Source organism: Strix aluco, chromosome 21 (genome assembly GCF_031877795.1).
Source record: "Strix aluco isolate bStrAlu1 chromosome 21, bStrAlu1.hap1, whole genome shotgun sequence".
NCBI classification, from domain to species: Eukaryota; Metazoa; Chordata; class Aves; order Strigiformes; family Strigidae; genus Strix; species Strix aluco.
This window is the reverse complement of record NC_133951.1, coordinates 13,665,246-13,683,434: the sequence shown is the minus strand read 5'-3', so window position 1 is coordinate 13,683,434 and position 18,189 is coordinate 13,665,246. Positions and strand designations below refer to the sequence as shown.

Genomic DNA, 18,189 nt, shown 5'->3' with positions numbered 1-18,189 from the left:
TGGGCAGCCCATTCCAACGCCCAACAACCCCTTCTGCAAAGAAATCCTTCCTAAGAGCCAGTCTAAAAAAAAAAAAAATCCACAGAGAAGCACAGCAAATACTGCCAACAGGGAAGAGGAGGCGAGGTCAAAGCACTTGCTGCGGGCTCTCGGTGGATCGCTGCGGGCCTCATTTAGAAGTTGGATAGCCAGTGGCTACCGCTGCACCGGAAACCGTAACAGCACATTTATGAAGGGGAAATGGAGCTTATGCAATTACTTTGCAGACATGTGGTGAATGGTTACTACTGAAAATAGTTCAGACCTCAAAGACATCCTTTCCTGAGCTGGCCATACTGATTTCCAGACACGCGGCAGAGACTCTGTGGCAGCTCCCCCAGCCCGGCACGCAGCCCTTACCTTATAAAACACGTCAGGCACATACTGCTCGCTGCTGGACTCCTTGGCATAGCCCAGCTCCGGCGCATCTCGGCAGGGCAGCAAACACTCGTCTCGAACCAGCGCCATGCACTGATTCGAGACCTGGTAGCCCTCAAAGTGGACCTGGTTGTCGGGACCACCTGGAAGAGAAGAGGCTGGTTATAAATCCCACCCGAGAGCGATTCGCCCGGCGGAACTCCGAGAGGCACGACTCAAAGAGCAGCGTTAGACACGACGGTCTGGCTAAGAACGAAGAATGGCGAGGTGAGACCGCTGGTGCTGCTGCACGGGAAGTACTTCTAGGCAAGAACCCCCTCTAAATTCTACATTTATTTAGTACCTCACGTTTTCACAGCTAGCCTCACAGGACAGACCCTGGAGTGACAGCCAGAGCGCTTTGCCAGGAGCTCAAAGGAGGCGAAGCTGTCCTTTTGAAAGGCTCCCGAGAGCGTCCCCCTCCCACCACCCTGCAGGTATCTTCTCTCTTTCCAAACAAAAACCAGGCACGCAGCTCCTGGGGGCCTGTTTCGTGTCCAAGGAACCATTCGGGGTTGGTCCCTTAGTAACGTCAGGCGTAAGAAGAAAAAGTGTTTTGTCAGCCTGTAATGGATGGCCTGGTGGAAATCTGACATGGAAAGTGGAAATTAAGACCCTGGCTCGCTGATAGATCACATGCTTGGCGCTTTAATTTGGATAAAGTAAGCAACGTCAGGTCATATGTCATTAGAATACAACTGGAAAGAGAAGATACAGACAGATGGTAGGAAAACGTTACTATTTCCAAACCTAGGAATTCAGGAGGGGATAGGAATTAATCCATGTAGAGGATTTAAAGGCAAAGTTGATGCAAACTATCCAAATATATTTATACGGCACAAAAGGAAGGAATCAAGTGTTTAAATAGAAACCTGATGGGCTGATTTAACAGAAGAGAATGAAACTACCTGGAACAGAAAAGAGGAAATATTCGTTTTCTACCCTTTGATCTCTAACCTCAATCACTCACTGCTCCAGAACAAACACTCCTAGAAATTAAACATTGACCAAGACACAGGGAAGGCCTAAACAAAGCTAGTCATCATTTTCACAGTAAAACACCTTGTTTGAAAAAAATAGAAATAAATTTTTAAAAAGAGCGAGCGAGATACACATCTATCTTTAATGAAAGATGGATGCGTTTAGCAGTCTGGAATGTACGGGCAGCTGTCTGACTGCACGGGCCTCTTAACTGAAAGGGAGCGTTTTCACTGAAAAAGGCTCCGGGAACACTTACAAAACCTGGGCTCCGAGGAGGCAATATAATATCACACTTTCAGTTTTGACATTGGATGCTATTTGGAAGTCACGCGTTTTCTTCATTGTGCTAAACAGCCCCAGAACGCAGCGTATCTGCTCCAGGGAAATTTTAACTGAATCCATGTGTCATCCCGCGGAGAAGAGCAGATTGAACTTCTAACACTACAACTCTCCCAGCACATGCCAACATCTCCCCTCGCAGCCCGGGCAGCGCAGACTATTCCACAGTGCCTCCCGAGGCTCGCTGTGAAAACGGCTGTAATCAGAGGTGACAAAGCAAAGCATTTTGCAGGCTTCTCTGTTTTATTCAGGCAAACAAAAAAATGTTTCCATGCACGGAAGAGCACAGCATCCTGCGTAAGGGTTTCCCTGACAGCGACACAAGGGAGATAAAGGTCCCTCCTTTCTGCTGAACCAGCCAGAGTAACTTTCAGGATCCGGATTGCCGTGGTTCTGCACTGCCGCTTTCAGGCAACAGAATTTGGAGCTTAAAGATTCGAAACAGAAAAGGGAGCAACAGTTATTCCCCTGGCCGCAGGCAAAAAAATGCTTTACGGATCACAGAGGTGGGTGCTTCAGGTCTGAGCCTCAATTAAGTTTCCTGCAGGGGACAGGGTAAATAATCGTAGAGGAGATAGCACAAAGAATGAAAGAGTATTTTACTTGACAGAGCAAGGCAAACCCCTTGTTAAATAGGACAGATGGGGACCAGGACGTCTGACTTCTGGCAGAGCTGCATATTCTTCTTCTATTAATGAGAGATAATTCATGTGTAACCCAGAGAGCCGGGGCAAGCCGAGGCCAGTTTATACCTGTAGCCACAACTGTGACAAACTTGGATCCAAAATGACCATCTGGAGAAAGGCGACAGATGTTGGGCTGCTGGTTCTGAAAGTTTCCAGCTGTGATGCACTCTTCTGCACTTAGATAATACGTGTCCTGAGGGAAGAGCAGAAACGTCAATAAAAAGGACAACGCGATGTAGCCTAGACCTATTTCCCTGGTCTGCAGCCAAAGCAAACTACCAACACCCCAGTAAAACATGCTTTCGTAGAAAGTTGCTGCAGAGACGGGGAGAAGAATGTGACATGTCAGCTCCCCAGCAGGACTGTCCCGCTTCAAGTTCCACCCACCTTTACACACCTTTTTTTTTAAAAATGGAGTTTCATTTTCCAAATAGGGCTAGCACTGATTTTAGAATTACAGGAAGCTGAGCAGGTCAAAGTTTGAGCCACGTGTATCTCACAAAGCCCAGCCCGTAGATGCATCCTCTGAGTCACTTTTGCTCGCTGTGCCTGCACCTCACACCGCCCCATTCCCTCGGTTCGACTCGATTTTTTAAACCACGAGCACCGTTTTCTTCAAGCAGCGTGGGCGAAGGACGGCAGGCAGCTCTGCGTGCTATCCCAACAGCTTCAACCCCCTAACAGTGCTCTTCCAGCTCAAGCTCCTTTTCCTTCAGAAGCTTCTGAAAAACCCCATTTCACCAGAATTCCCGGCGTCACCTGCGCTGCCCCGGCTCGGCACAGCCCGTGTTTATGCGATGACACCAGCGGCTGTAATTAGCTGCACACTTGAATCTCACCTTGTTCCTGCTGTATCGAACAGTCCCTTTCCGTGTGTCTTCAGAGACCAGATCAGTGAATATCCAGCCAACCTATAAAGAAGTGTTATGAAGAAAGTTGCTTTAAGGGGGGAAAAAAAAAAAAACCCCGAAAACCAACCCAAACCAGAAGAGAGCTTATACATTTTCTCCTAGCAGGACAAGATGTTCTTGGCTGCTCGCACAGCCCTGCTGTACGCTGCCTGAAGGAAATGGCTCTCCCAGCTGTGCCGGGCTCATTTGAATCCGATTTCCAGGAGCAGCATGCCAGCTGGCCGGCCGGGGGCACCTGCAGCTTTATGTTTCACTATGGAATATTTTTTCATGGAAAGATCTGGAGGCTGCAAGAGGCCTCTCAGCCGCTACCTCCTCCCACCCACAGCAAAAAGCATTTCCTATTGAGCATTCAGAGCAGAGCAGCACCGGGAGCGCCAGCGGATGACAAAGCAGCTCACATGATCTCATTTTGAAGCTCGCAGTCACTAGTTAAGATAAAGCTCATATGTTCCCACTGGAGGATGATTCATTCCAAATCAGAGTCTGCTCCGATCCAAAAAACACATTCCTGCTTTCTGCATTGTTTGCACATAGGAGTATAGATGTGTACACACACACCGCTGCGTGAACCCTTCTACACACATGTGCTAAAAACAGCTCCGGTCAGCCCCGTGAGCAGCTCCCACAGCATTAACCCTTCAGAGGAAGAACTGCTGATTCAGATTCCTAGCAGAGCCCAGAGAAAAATCTGCAACCAGCAGTAAGTTCCGTGCTAAGTCATATCGATTAAAAATATCTCATGTGAGAAGCGGAGGAAAAGCAGGGAAATAAATAACACACACAGAAGCTTTGCTTCAGACACTGGCAAAAAGCTGAAGATCTTATCTTCAGAGAACAAAAGACCTCACCACAGATGTTTATAGTCTACTGTACCGAGCCTTTTCTGATTTGTGTTTTCTTTAGCAAGTCAAATCTTGTTTGTGTACATCTCATCCCCGGCATTCACACGATACCAAAAGGTTTCCCAAACCGGAAAATATCCACACAGGTTTGAGAGATGGCAGCAAACCAGCAGCTCCCCCCACCCGCAGCTCCTGGTCCATTGACTGGCTGCAGGCACGAGGGGAGCAGAGGACTGAGGCTCAGCTGCCGGGGGACCTGCACCTCCAAACCCAACGTACAGGTTAACTCGCCGCAGCAGCACCAAGAGGCAGGACCCCACGGAGGAGAATAAAAAACAAGCAGGAGCCTCCGCTCCTGGAAGTGGAGCACGGATTCTGTCAAAGGAACAAACTCAGAAGGCAACTCCAGCTACATCTGTGCCAAATTAGCACTCACCGGGGAGATGCTACCAGGAACGGCTCTTATCTGAGGAGAAATAAAGGGAAAATGGTGTTTCTGCTTCTTTGCTTACTCCCTTTGATGTCATTCATGACAGAGAACTCCTGACTTCAGCTGCACAGCCCTGCTAGATGCTTGTGCTCAGGAAAACGCTCTCATTTTGTTTTTTCATACCTAAAAGCGTAAGAGCTACCGACACTTAAGCTAGATTTCAGATCTGCCCAAACAGTCTTGAATAACCCCGTGGAGCTGAAGAGAACTGCCGCCGACTTTCTTCACTGCCAAACAAAGACGCATGAGATCCGACAACATCCTAACCTTTCTGAGTCCAAGCTTTGCAGCGATCTCATCCACAACCTCAGCTTTTGGATCTTCCAGGATCTCCAGGCTGTTCTGTGTACCAATCTGCAGCAAAGAAAAACTTGCTAGTAAGACAGAACAGGAGAAAACACAGCACGCTTAGCCACTATCAGGAGTGAGGCAGCGGGTGGAAGCAGGGCTCTGGGTTTCCCCTTCGGCGTTACCAGCGACCGGTTTCACCCCAGAGACCTCCTCTACTCACAGACCCATCCTGTCCGAGCTCTTCAGCTACGTTTGCAAACTACGTCGGGGTTTATGAATGAAAGACTCAGCATTTACAAACAGGCCATCGCTGTTTCCGAGTGCTTCGGAAAAAGGGAGAGATTATATAATTTTTCCAAAGCTCTGTGTTCGACCTGCTGGTTTTGTACCGCCGTTTCGTTTGTTTGAATCTTTGAGCAGCAGAGAGGCAGAAATCCAGTGAATCCAAGAGCCCACGCCCAGGCCTTCCCCCCGCGCTCTGGAAAACACGACTCCATCTGGGTGCGTTTCAGAGGCAAGCTTCCTCGTGTGGGGAGATGCCGTGTCAAGAAGCACAAGCAGAGCCTGCTCGCCAGGAGAGCAAAAGCTTCCTTGCTTTTACCGTGCACAACTAGAAGCATATGAACTTCCAGAGCCCTAACAGTGATACTGAAACAATAGAGGGCACGGCTCTGCTCGTACTGCAAAGAAAGGGAAGAACTTATAAAAGGTTTGCAATGCTGCTCTCGCACACACGCTCCCAAAGATCCATTTGTTCTCTTTCCACTGACAAATCTGTTGCGTTTCCCTCTAGCAACCCTGCAAAAATCATCAAGAGGAAGAAAACATACGACCCACCACGGTATGTTTGTACACACAGTGTCTGCACTTAGCAAAGTGACTCTGCTCGGCGGTGAAGAAGCCAGTAGGCAAACTCAACTCCAAGCCGAGCCTTGTGTCATGGGCAGAGTGGCTTTTTGGATTTGCCATCTCCGTTTTCAGCTTTTCCGACACCAAATTCAGCTTTTGGGTTCCCCGGGAGGCCTGGCTCGGCGGGACCGCTCCGGCTGCAGCCTCCCGGGAGGACTCGGTGGTGCCAGGTGTGGGGCTGCGCGGTGCCGTGCACCATCTAGTGGGGACTCCAGCTGCTCCGAGGCATCAAATCTCATCCTCAGCCTCTCGATTTTTGTCTAATTAAGCTGCTTAAATTTTCCCGGAGAGCTGATAAGAAATTGAAGCAAGGGTTGCAACTTTTTTATCCCTAGTACAGAATTTGTTTTCAAGCTGTTCTGCACCACAGCCTTGGAAATCAGTAATCAAGGAAACGTGAAAAGTGAAATCCACTGTTACAAAGTCACCCTGGCTTTAAATCATCTGAGCAAAGAGTAATGTAAAAGAAACCATCAAAATAACAAAAAGCAAATCTGGGGTTTAAAATTCTTTCAGTGGCAGTAAAACACAAAAGACATAAATCACACCACCTCTTTCACGGCACCGTTTTCCTTACGGAGCTGCAGTCGGAAATACTGCACGAGGTTTCCCAAACAAAAAAAAGCATTTCCGTGTTCCCCGATTATGAGTTGACACGGAGGCCGCGGCACCCAACTTTTACCTGTGGGGGTTCATAGATGGCAGCAACCTCCGCCCGGATCCCCAGCGGGATGTCTTTGTGCTCCGTGTACCGGCCGTAGAGATACCCAAGGTGTTGGTTTCCTGTCTTCCGCCAGAAGTCGAGGAAGCGATCTGCAATTGTGTGGTTCTCAAACATGATGTTGTCAACATGCCTGTATTTCTGTTTGACAAAGTTCAAGCGTCAGGCCATCCTCGACCGGGTGCGTTCGCTTTGCCTATCCCCAACACCTTCCCAGCTGCCTAGGACACCCCCCACCCCCCTTACACCTGAATCCTGCTGAAGCCGGGACAGGGAAGGCTCTCGCTGGCTCCCTCCCTCCCCTCTGCTGCCCTCAGCACCGCTCCCCAGCCCACCACAGAATCATTCAGGTTGGAAAAGCCCCTTGGGATCATTGAGTCCAACCATCAGCCTGACTCTACAAAGTTCTCCCCTACCCCACATCCCCCAACAGCTCATCAAAACGGCCCTTAAACACACCCAGGGCTCCTCCCCCTCCCTGGGCAGCCTATTCCACTCTCTGACCACTCTTTTGGGGAAACATTTTTTCCTCATGTCCAGTCTGAACCTCCCCTGTTGCAGTTTAAAGCCGTTCCCTCTTGTTCTGTCACTGATTCCCTGGGAGAAGAGACCCGCACCAACCTCTCCACAACGTCCTTTCAGGGAGCTGCAGAGAGTGATGAGGTCTCCCCTCCCCTTCTCCTCCTCACACTGAACAGCCCCAGCTCCTTCAATCGCTCCCCACAGGATTTATTCTCCAGGCCCTTCACCAGGTCCGTTGCCCTCCTCTGCCCTCGCTCCAGCACTCGCTTGAGCCACGCTGGGGGCTCCACGGGCTGGAGCGTGGGGAAGCACTCAGCACCCCCAGCACCCCGTTAGCTCGGCTTCTTTACGAGGGCCCTTACCCCAAGAGCCTTTGCAACTCAAAAAAAACAGACGCTGAAATTTAGGAGGAAACGAGAAGAAACAGTGGGTGGCCTTTTGGATCCCGTGAGGGAAAAGCGTGGGGATTCATCGCGGTGGTGCCAGCTCAGATGTCCTCCATATTAAGAGGAAACTGCTGAGCCAGATACGTTCTGGAGTCCTTTTCTCCAAGGACTGAAGACCTTAACAGCCATTTCCCTGACAACTGCCAATACGCAAAGGCTTCTTGCTCCAAGTTGGCTGTTCTTGAAGTCATCTCTCCAAAAATAAAAGTCAAATCCCCTCTCAGCTTTAAGCACAAGGGCTCCTGCGAGCTGCTTCTCACCTGCCTATTGAGAGTGATGGCGCTTGGCTGACACTTTGTGCAAATGCCTTCTGGCCAAGGAGGGTGCCCTTCACAGCCCGATTTGATCTTACAGCTGATGTTTTCCAGGGCAACAAACTTCCCCCTGCGAGAAGGAAAAGAGAAAGCTGCTGTTACCAGAGTAATTCGTTTTGGGTCTTAAAAATTGAGTGGCTAGAAATAGCGTAGAGTAGGGCAGAGGAGAAGGCTTTGTGTCATCAGAGGATCTCAAAGCGCCCCGCACACTCCCGCGGGGGGACGCTCCGCTCCTGCAGTCCCCAAGTAGCCTCTGCTGCCTGCTGAGCGAGGGAGGTCAAGAGGCCGACACGTGCTCCCCGAGCCAGCTCCTAAGCAGATATTCGAACAAGAGCAGAGACAGAAAACTCACGGGACCCTGCTTAAATAATTTACGCAGCACGTGGGAAGTAATAGATTATACTGCTAGGGCGAATGAGAGTTCCTTTCATGTGCACAAGGCTTCCTGCAAAGGGAAGTTCCCTTCAAATCAAAGTATTACGGACTGGAGCTGCATTTCACAAAGACGTTAAAAAAACCCCAACGGCATTTAGGGATAGGAGGGAGAAGTTTACACCTCTGCAGAACTTATTTAAAGGAGCTGCACTTCAGAACACAGTGGGTTACCCGACGTCTCCAAAGGGGACTTTAGATCCTTCGCTGAACACGTGCGCCACAGCGAGGCGTAAAGAAATAAATACTTCTTTCAGCACTTCCTCTCTGCTCAGCACTGATCTGGCCTGGGTCACCACAGCACCCTCCACCCCGTCGCGGGGCAGGACACCTTATTTTCCAGTTTGTGGGCGGTGAACTACGGCACCACGACAAGAAAGGGTTTCACCAAGAACACACGGAGCACGGGACAGAGCAGAATCAGGCCCTGAGGAATGTCAGGCTCGTCCTTCTCTCCTATTCATGTTTGTAGGTAAGAAAAGCCGCTGGTGAATAAAAGCTCCCCAGGTCCACCACAGTCTCAGAGCCTCTCCACGAGGTCTGAGACCCAGGCTCGGAGCTTGGTATAATTAGGGAAGCTCTTTCCTTCCATCTGGCCTTCTCCCCCCATCAGTAGTGTCTCCTGGAAGCAATTACATTGCCACAGCAAAAAAAAAAAAAAAGAAAAAAAAAAAAGAAAAAGACAGATTTAATTTTTTTCCCTGTCTTTTTTTCCTTTTCTTTTTCTTAACGTGCTGTTTTCTCCTCAGTTTGCCATTCAATACTTGTATCCAACACTACTCTGGTGAGCTCCGTCTGTACTTTTATTTGTATTTTAAAGAAGAAGCTACAACTAGATTCCCTTAAACACAGAGATTTTCTTACTTGTCTGCCCCTCCGGTCAGCTTCCTGATGTAGGCATGGAAGGACATATGCTTCACAGGAGGTTCCAGATGGTTTAAATAATCCTCATCAAAAGGCTGCCAAAAACACCACACAAAGAAAAGCCAGGTCAGACACCTGTCTGATAATACATTGATCACTAAACAAATGGATGTTCTAGAGTCAACCCCACCGGCTCTCAATGTGGAAGCAATCAAGAAAATTTAGGCTCATTTTAAAGGCAGCTACTACTGTGATAGAAACAGTGGGGCTTTACAACAGCCAGTTTTATTATCGCCTCCTACTTTTATAACAGATTGGCTCCACAAATCAGAACGAGCCTCAAAGGCAAAATGCTTTTCCCTTTCAATATCTAACAACAAACAAAAAGCCCAGCTGCTCAAACAAGGCCAAAAAACCTTCCAGAGCACACGGCGGGGAAGCGGGGGAACAGCCATCCTTGCTCGCAGCGACTTTTGAGGGATCGCTGCCTCATGCCATAAATTATACAGCTTAGCACATTTGTAGGCGTTACTAAAGCTGCCTTCATCCTAATAATACGTGGTTAAACTGGGAAGTGCTGGGATCCGTGAGAGAGGGGAGGAAATAAGAAGATAGAGGCAAGAGTGAAGAGGGAGGAAAACCGGAGCTTTTCTGAAGCACTTTCTGTTAAACCCATTTCTGCCAAAACCCAGAGCATTAACCAGAATCGACCCAGGGTCACGGAGGCCCAGAGCTTTAGTGATCCTGGGTGTGAGCCGGCACCTTTTACGGTGCACGGCAGGATTCTGACCCAGAGCTGCCTTCACACTGGAAGGAACTGGATCCAAGAGGACATTGTGTGACTTCCTAGAGCACCTTCTTGGGGCTCTTACCTCCAGCGGTACGCAATGCACACATTTACCCAAGGGGCCGTGGCGACACCTGTGCAGAGAGGAAGAGAAAGTAGCGTTAAATCTTATTTAATAATGGAAAAGTCAGACTGTAAAAGTTGCTCTAACAGTTTTGGTGTGGAGGATCTGTACAATCACACGGCTCCCAGCAACTCTCCACCCACTAGGGAATATTACAGAGGGGTCACCACAAGATAATTTCACATAAAGAGACAGCGACAGCTTCGGGTTAAATCTGAGAGTCCCAGGTCAAGATCAAACCCTCCTGATGTCTGTGTCGCTGGCAAGTGGCTCTGCTCTCTGAACAGCCACGCGAAGCGATGTCAGATCACAGCTTCTCAAGTTTTACAACCCCGCGTTGGGGTTGCGTTTCAATTCAAAGAATTTCAAATCGACGTCACAGGGCTGGCCTGTGGGGTTCTAACAAAAAGACAACTAAAACATTCATCCTTTATCAGTCACTAGAGGATGGTCTGGAACAAACAGGGAAGCATGTGTTTATCAGACAGATAAAGACCCGCTGGGTAAAGTTACAAAACAGAGGGGAAAACATCTCCTTTTGAGGCGATTGCTTTAAAAAAAAAACCAACCCCAAACCAACAAAAAAGTCCCCCCCGCCCCACCTCTGCCCCAGCACTAGGTCAGTGCTAGTTTTCAAGGGTAGGCCTCTAGAGAGGAGCGTGGATGCTGGCTCTTGTAAAGACAAAATGGATGGGATCCAGTTGCAGCCTTGCTTTTAACACAGTATTGCGGCAGATAATGTACATAAAGGGCCACTAAAGGCTGCTAATGCACTCAGCCCAACGCCAGCATCCCTCCTTGTTTAGATTGATATGCACTCACAAACACAGGAACAAGCCCAGACACACTCTTTTTATCATAAATATCCACCACTGTGCTTTGGCTCCCTGCTAAGAACAATACCTTCATTTATTCTTTTGAAAAATGTGGTCAAGTTAAAGACAATGTTTTTGCCATGGAGTGGTGGGTTTTGCCTTTATTGTTTCAATAACGTGACATTTCCCTTATTTATCATCAGCCTGAAAAGGTTAGATAGGATTTTCCACGTAAAGGCTACGTCTCTCCAAACTTCCTTGCTGCTGCAGCAGTAAAGATAAACCATATGGAAGACAACACAATGGGGAAGGGCGAGCTATTCTGGTTTAGAAAGAATTCCTGGTTGCCTTTAAAATTTTCAGCCGAGCCCTTTCAGAAGTTACCTCTGCAGAGGGGTCCAGCCCCAAGCCAACAACCAGTGCAGGCATCGGGCCAGGAGCCAACTGGGACGTTGTTAATGATGAGCAATAAAAAACAACCATCCAGACAGAGGACGTTTTAGCAACATCAGTGTAGATTTACGGTGGTATTAACTCACCATTGTATTATTACTTTTACAAAAAATACAAGCCGCTTTGCTTACCTAAGCCTCTTGCAGCTAAGAGCTTTGGCAAAGCTAGACTTTGCTGCGTTTCTGTGAGCAAAATGGACTCCCTGGTTTCACAGAAAGGTTAGAAAGGCACGTGATGGAAAAGGAAGCCAAAAACTAAGCAGGCAGAGACCCAAGCCCCACTTCCACGTCTCTGCCATTACACACTTCCACTCATTCCCTTCACTTCTGTGTTTTTCCCTTTAGGAGGAGCAGCTGGATCTGAAGACACAAGTGCTCCTGCTCGGGAGGTCCTAGCTGAGGGGCCGCAGACGGCGAGGCAGGGTGGTGCCGGCTCTGCCCACGCAGGCAGAGGCTGCCCGGCTGCCTGAAAAGCCAGCGGAGCTCAGATCTCTACTCTGACAGAGGAGCTGTCTGGGATTTAGAGAACAACCCCAACCTCGATGCTCACCCGCTGCTGCCTGGGTGACGCCGAGGCAGCGGCTCCGGCCCCAAGCGCATTTCCCCGTCCGCGCCTCTCCTGCGAGACGCAGCCCCGTCACCTCGGGACCCCAACAACGGGGAGCTACATATTGAGACCATATGGAACAGAAGCTCCTGCAGACAGCAGGCCCCTGCTTATTAAGCAATATGCCACACACAGAGCATAATTGAGTATTTCTACACAGCACCGGCTGCCAGGACATCCCAGGGAAGAATTCAAAGTATTGATTTAAATCTAGAGAGCTCCAAAAGTTTTAGGAGCACAAAATATACGATCCCAAGTCCCATAGCAGGGGCCACCTTGATCAGAACAATAGATGCTCTGAATGAGTCCTTCCTGGCAAAGACCCTGGGATCTTGGTATCCTTCCTTCCTCGGCTCACCAGGGCTCGATTTAACCTTCCAGGACAATGGCAAGGGCTGTTTTCCCTTGTGAACGTTTCAAAGGCAGCGAGGGATAAAGCAGGGGCTAAGAGGGCAGTTCCCACAGCACATTTCCTGGCTGCTGGTTTCAGACAAGATGTTACAAGCCCTGGTGAGGCACAGATGCATCGGCAGAAACAAAGTCCACCCGTACTTACAGCTGCTGGTCTCGATTTCGGTAAATCTTCCCATCCTGTTTGATCAGATACTGGTCGATCTCATCTTCCACCACCTGGGGGGCCCCCACAGGCCGCAAGCCTTGGGAGACAGAGGTGTCCATGGTCTCCGAGGAGGAGCCAGCTGGGCTCGAGGGGTAGAGAAACAGCATATCACCGTGCCTACGGGTGTGGAGAAACAACACGCGGGTATCAGTAGTTGCTTCTGGGTAGCAAACCTCCCAGACCACGGAGGAACGTGTAATTTATCACAAATTACACACAGACTAGCAAACGTGGCAGTCCAAAGCCACTCCCTGAGCCACCTCTTCCGGCTGCTTTGGTCATTTGCACAATAAATGTAAATCTTTTCATCAGAAGACAAGACCGAGGGGGAAAAAAAAAAAAAAAAAAAAGAAGAAAAAGGTGAAAGGAGCTTGTGGAGAGAAGCAGCAGCTCCAGCAGGGAAAAGGACTAGCGAGGCTCCTGCGCACATCAAGTCCCAGCCTTCCCAGTGCTGACACACCCAAGGGACGAGCTGCACGCGGTGGTAGCAGCTCTTGTATTTTTAACCAGTTTAACATTATTCTTGTCATGAACAAAACAAAGACAATCCCAAACACGAAGCGATTGCACCATTTGGCACCTCTGATCTCCCTCGGCGGCTGGCTACAGAAGGCAGGAAGCCTGGCTTCTGCCCAGGGGACTATCACACTCTGGCACTGGTGCAGAAAAAAAGGACAGCGTGAGGAAAAGCAGGGATGAGGGAGCTTGCTGCGGGCTGTAAAAGAGGAAACGGGAGGCCTGCTGCTGCCTCACCACAACAAGGAAACACAAGGCAAGAAGTGACCTAAAAAATGGCTGCCACAGCCTCGCACACAGTCAGTTTGATCCCCCCCGTTTCGGCACACCGATCGAGCTCACCCCTTCAAGTAGTTGGTGAGAGCTGAAAGCTCAGGACTCCTGCAACGTGACGCCGTCTGCGGCTGCCCGGTTCGGAGGGAAGAGCTCGGGCAAGCTCAGAGGTGCCCTGTTGTACAAAGCCCCCCCTCCACCCACAGCGCTCTCCCCGTCAGGACTCACTTGATTTTCAGTAAGTTGAGGGATTTGTTTTGTGACGCTGTGATCTCCCCTGTCCTGTTTCTATTGGTGTAGACAGAAAACCCATTATTCCTGAAACCAAATTCTTTTGCGACCTGAAAGAGAGAAGAATTTAAGGTTTAATGACAAGGTTTAAGGTACCTCACAGCCCCGGACAGATGCTGAAAGCTGCTCAGAGCAAGCGCTAAGTCCAGGGAACTTCTACTGCAAAACTTTAGCTGAATTCATTCGTGTTTCTGAAGAGCACAGGATAACTGAGAAAAATAGAAACGCTTAGTAACACAAGCAATCCATTAAAAAAAGCAACTTAAACAGAACATGTCTCTCACTCACACAACACAAATGCAGTATTTTTATCTAAATCCAGGCAAGCGCTGTCACGACTAGAGGGGGGAAACTACCTTCTCCATTACCCCAGCCCTCTCGCTCCAGCCTTGCCAGCACACACCAGCCAAGTCAGTCTCCTCCTCCTGTGACCACAATTCCTCAGTCCAGACCTTCACCTCTGAGGATCTCTTGCCCTCAGCTCTGCTCTCGCCTACCAGTTGCTACACAGGTTTCACTCAAGCTCTTCCCGCTGTTCTCCTTTCTATTTGTCTCCATTTGCCTGTTTTCTCCTGACGGAACTTACCCTCACCATAACCACCTCTCAGTCCTCAGGCAGGTTTTTTCCCTGCTCATTCTCTCACTATTTTGGTTTAAAGCTGCTTTAGTCTTAAGCAGTCAAAAGCCTCTTCACAGCAATAGTAATTTTCACATTTGGCCACTTAAAAACATCATCAGTTTAAAAGTGGTGTTAAAAGTTAGTTTAGTTGACAAGTTTCTTCCTAAATTCTTAAGTTAACAGCCTTTATTTTTATGAAGCACACCTCCCGGTGGTTCGGCAGGGCTCACAGTGACTGCACTCAGCACAAATCTAACACGCCACAAAGAGAAGTGCTCCACGGAGAGCAGCTTCTCCGCCGTCGGCTTCGCTGCGACTTGCGGCGCCAGGGATCTGCCGTCCGAAGGGAAGCACGGCTTTCGAACCGTTCGTCTCCCGCGTTAGGCCCGACAGAATTAAACGTCGGCTCATCAGGCCACAGACTTCACCAATTTTTGCTGGGCAGACGAATTCCACAATACGTTAGCAAAAGGCTCGAGTTAGTTCCTAACTCAATTCTAACCCGAACGCATCTGAGAGGTTCCTTTTTCAGTCCTCTTACTAGGGTGTGCTACAAAAGATAGAGAAGATTATCGAGGCCCTTTTCACTCCGAAATGTGCTTTCTTGAACATTTCTGCAGCTTCTCTGGAGTCGTCAAGAGGAGATCCAAGTTAATTGCTAGCATAGAAGCAATCTGATGCCTCTTTAATTACAGCTATCTAGCTGTATCCACCACATGGATCAACATTTCAGTGTTAAAATCCACAGCTATTAATATGGACAGATCTTAAATGGTAAAATTTGCAACTTTCCCCGTTCAGGTAAACCCCGTATCAAGAAAGAAACCCAAACATTTCTCAAATTCAGCTCAGCAAGAGGATATAGTTTTCCCCAGATCAACAGGCAATTTTAGTGAGTGCTGACGCTTTTGTTCCGACGGTAAGTGCTTGCAAGCACGATTGTTCCACACCGCCTCGGGTAACATGAACCCTTGAAACCGAGCAGCTTGTTTTGCACAGGTTCCAGAGATTCTGAAAGCAACGTTTTTCTCCTTGGGTGAGACTGTTCAGAGCCTGCAGCGGGTGTCTCTGACCCAGCCCTGAAATCCATCAGGATTTTTGCTTGGTCAGGTGGGGATTGCTGCCGTGGTCTGGGCCCAAGCTCCAAACAAAGCAAACGACTGGCAAACAGCAGCAGGTTTCAGGCTGCTCCCCTTCCCCCTTGCAGGGGGAAAGGAAATCTCGCTGACTAAAAGAATGGCCCTTCAGGCACAGAACACAAAGTAATTTCTCTTACCAAGCAGAGAAATCCTAATCTGAGGGTTCCAGGAGGGAAGGAAATGGAGAACTGCTCACTCTTAAACAGCAAACTTTAAACGTCGAGCAGTTGCATCAGACCAAAGAACAAGCTACAACCAACTCCAAACCCGACAACTCCAACACTCAGTGTGTTCTCCCCATCCCAGGGTGGAAATCTTTCCCAGGAGACCCCGGAGGCTCCCACATCACCTTCAGCTCTCGCCTTAATTCCTTCCTTGCTCTCTCCGAAACCACACTGGAAAGCCAGCGGCACACAAAGCACATTCAAATGATATTCAAAGCGCAAGTCAAGCAGCTGAGCTTTGGCTGGATCCTGCCTGGAGAGGCCAGGCCCTTGCAGCAGGCTTTGACTATCAAACAGCCTTCCTGTGTCACTGTCAGCCTCTGCTTCCCCAGCTGCCATTTCTCTGGGAGAACACTAAAAATGTGTCCTCCCCCAGGAAAGCTCCCACCCCCAGAAACTCCAACTGAAAAGTGGAGTTTTTGTCTTTAATTTCGTTATTTTCCCTCTGGAACAGCAATGAGAAAACTGGCTTTGGCCACACCAATAAAACCGCCGTTTTCCACGAGGCACACCCCGATCCACGTTTGCCCGGCGAGGCGAAGCCCGTGACTCCCACGAGAGCGAGCGGTGGCGTGCGCTGGGCCGCGGGAGCCCTGCCTCGTCCCGCGGGCGAGCGGGGAAGGCGCAGAGAGGCTCGGGGGTACCTTCTTGAGGAACGTCGCCACCGTTTCTCGCTTCGTGGCCGTGATGCGCTTCACTCCTTCTGGCGACTGCACGCGGATTATCTGCGGGGTTAAGAGGAGAGCCCGGGTTAGGGACGGGGGGACAGAGCCCACCCTGCGCTCGCAGCCTGCTGAAGCCACGCTGAAGTCTCACACGCAGGACACGGACCATCCCCACCGCTCCTCCCTCCTGCTCTTCGAAAGGACACGCAAATGCACAAGGAAGTGATTTGCTCTGGGTACGTGTTTGCATGCTGCAGGCTGAATTACCCCAACGCCTGAGGCACGGCAAGAAGCTGGCACCAAACAAAACGCTAACGCTGCTTTTTTTTTTTGTCAAAGCTGCGTCCTCAGATGCAGAATTAAACTTTCAGAAGGAGGGTGAATCAGAGCTTCCCGGGGAGCGATTTATTCGGTGCCTACACACAAACACTGGCCTGACTGGTGCTAATGGGCACCTGCGCGGCCGTTGTGCTTCAACCCACGTCACTGACGTGCAGCTTCCACCGCTGATGAAAAGACGAGAAGAGCCCCAGGGCTCACGCTGTGAAACACCAAACAGCAGTTTTGCTGCAACCTGAAGTCAGAGATGGGAAAAACTGGCTGGGTTTTTGGGCAAAAGGCCAGGGACAATTCTTCACATACTGGCAGGGATGTGGCAAACATAAACACCGGCGTCCTCGAGCTGCCGAGGGCCAGAGAAGTGACTCAAGTGGCTCTAAAGGGCACGTTCACCTGCTGGCATGTCACACAGAGCCGCGGTCGGGATGGCAGGAGGGTGCTGGAAGGAGGGACACGGGGGGACACGGGGGGGGGCAGCGGAGGCTGCCGGTGTCCCGGCATTACCTCGCAGGATCCCTTTACACTCCCCCAACTTTCAGCACGGGATCAAGCCCGGCCTAACGGCAGCGGGAGCCTTTCGCAGTACCGACGAGCCCCTTCTCTGGCGATGCCGGTCGGGATCGGGCACCTTCCCCCGAGACCTCCCCCGCCCGGGGCTGAGCGGGACCCCCGGGGTCCCGGTCCCAAACCCCACCCACCCCCCAGGGGAGCATTTCCCTGGGGTAAGAGCACGGGGGATCCGTCCACGGCCCCGCTCCGGGGAGGGGGGCGCTGCCCGGCTCGGACACCGCCGCCCCCGGGGGTGCGGCCCCGTCCCCAGAGCCCGGTGCGGTCCCGCCGGGCGGGGTGAGCTCGGCCCGGCCCCGCCGCCCCACAGGAATCTGCTGCCTCATCGCCCCTCCCCCCGGCCGCCGCCGCCTCCCGGCCCCACTCACGATCGTCTCCGCCATGGCGCTGCCCACCGGGGCCCGGGGCTCGCCGCGGCGCTCAGCTCCCGGCCGGGGCCCGCTGCGGCCCGTTCCGCTCCGCGACGCCTCGCCCGGCCCGGCCCTGCTGCGGCCCACCCGCCTCCCGGGCCCGGCCCGCCGCCTGCGCGCCCGCCGCCCGGGCCCCGCGCCCCGGCACCCGCGTTCCGCCGCACAACGGTTCCTAGGCGGGGCCGGGCGGGGCGGGGCGGGGCGCCCGCGACAACCGTCCCCCGCGCTGCCTCGGTGCCACCGCCATAACTGTCCCCTACGCTGCCTCGGTGCCACGGCCGCAGCCGCCCCCTCCCACCCCCTCAACCCTTGTTTTTTCGTTCTGCCCACAGCCTCCCCCCCCCCCCCCCCAGCGTGTCCCCCGCTGCGGGGCTCAGCCCGGGCGTGGGGTCCCCCCGGTGCCCCCCCGTTCCCCTGCACAAGGTGGGGGGGCTCCCATCGGCCGGGCAGGGGGATGTGTCCCCCCCACTCACCCCAAAACCCCCACGCGTCCTGCTGTGCCCTTGCTACCGGCCCCGCTAACGGGGCGACGGAC

The 18,189-nt window shown here is 51.3% G+C and overlaps 1 protein-coding gene across 1 annotated transcript in view; it reads right to left on the bottom strand.

Moving 5' to 3' along the window:
• Positions 1–17,774, bottom strand: part of NPLOC4 (NPL4 homolog, ubiquitin recognition factor) — a 28,841-nt gene extending 11,067 nt beyond the window's left edge. Inside the window, exons 1-12 of the mRNA XM_074847762.1 lie at positions 17,613–17,774; positions 16,318–16,398; positions 13,629–13,741; positions 12,549–12,728; positions 10,080–10,128; positions 9,208–9,302; positions 7,858–7,981; positions 6,591–6,770; positions 4,976–5,062; positions 3,302–3,373; positions 2,529–2,655; positions 400–560 (exon numbers count right to left, since the gene is read on the bottom strand). Of these exons, the coding sequence (XP_074703863.1) occupies positions 400–560; positions 2,529–2,655; positions 3,302–3,373; positions 4,976–5,062; positions 6,591–6,770; positions 7,858–7,981; positions 9,208–9,302; positions 10,080–10,128; positions 12,549–12,728; positions 13,629–13,741; positions 16,318–16,398; positions 17,613–17,627 (1,284 nt within the window). The 5' untranslated portion in view covers positions 17,628–17,774. The remainder of the gene's footprint in view (positions 1–399; positions 561–2,528; positions 2,656–3,301; positions 3,374–4,975; positions 5,063–6,590; positions 6,771–7,857; positions 7,982–9,207; positions 9,303–10,079; positions 10,129–12,548; positions 12,729–13,628; positions 13,742–16,317; positions 16,399–17,612) is intronic.
• Positions 17,775–18,189: the final 415 nt, after the last annotated feature.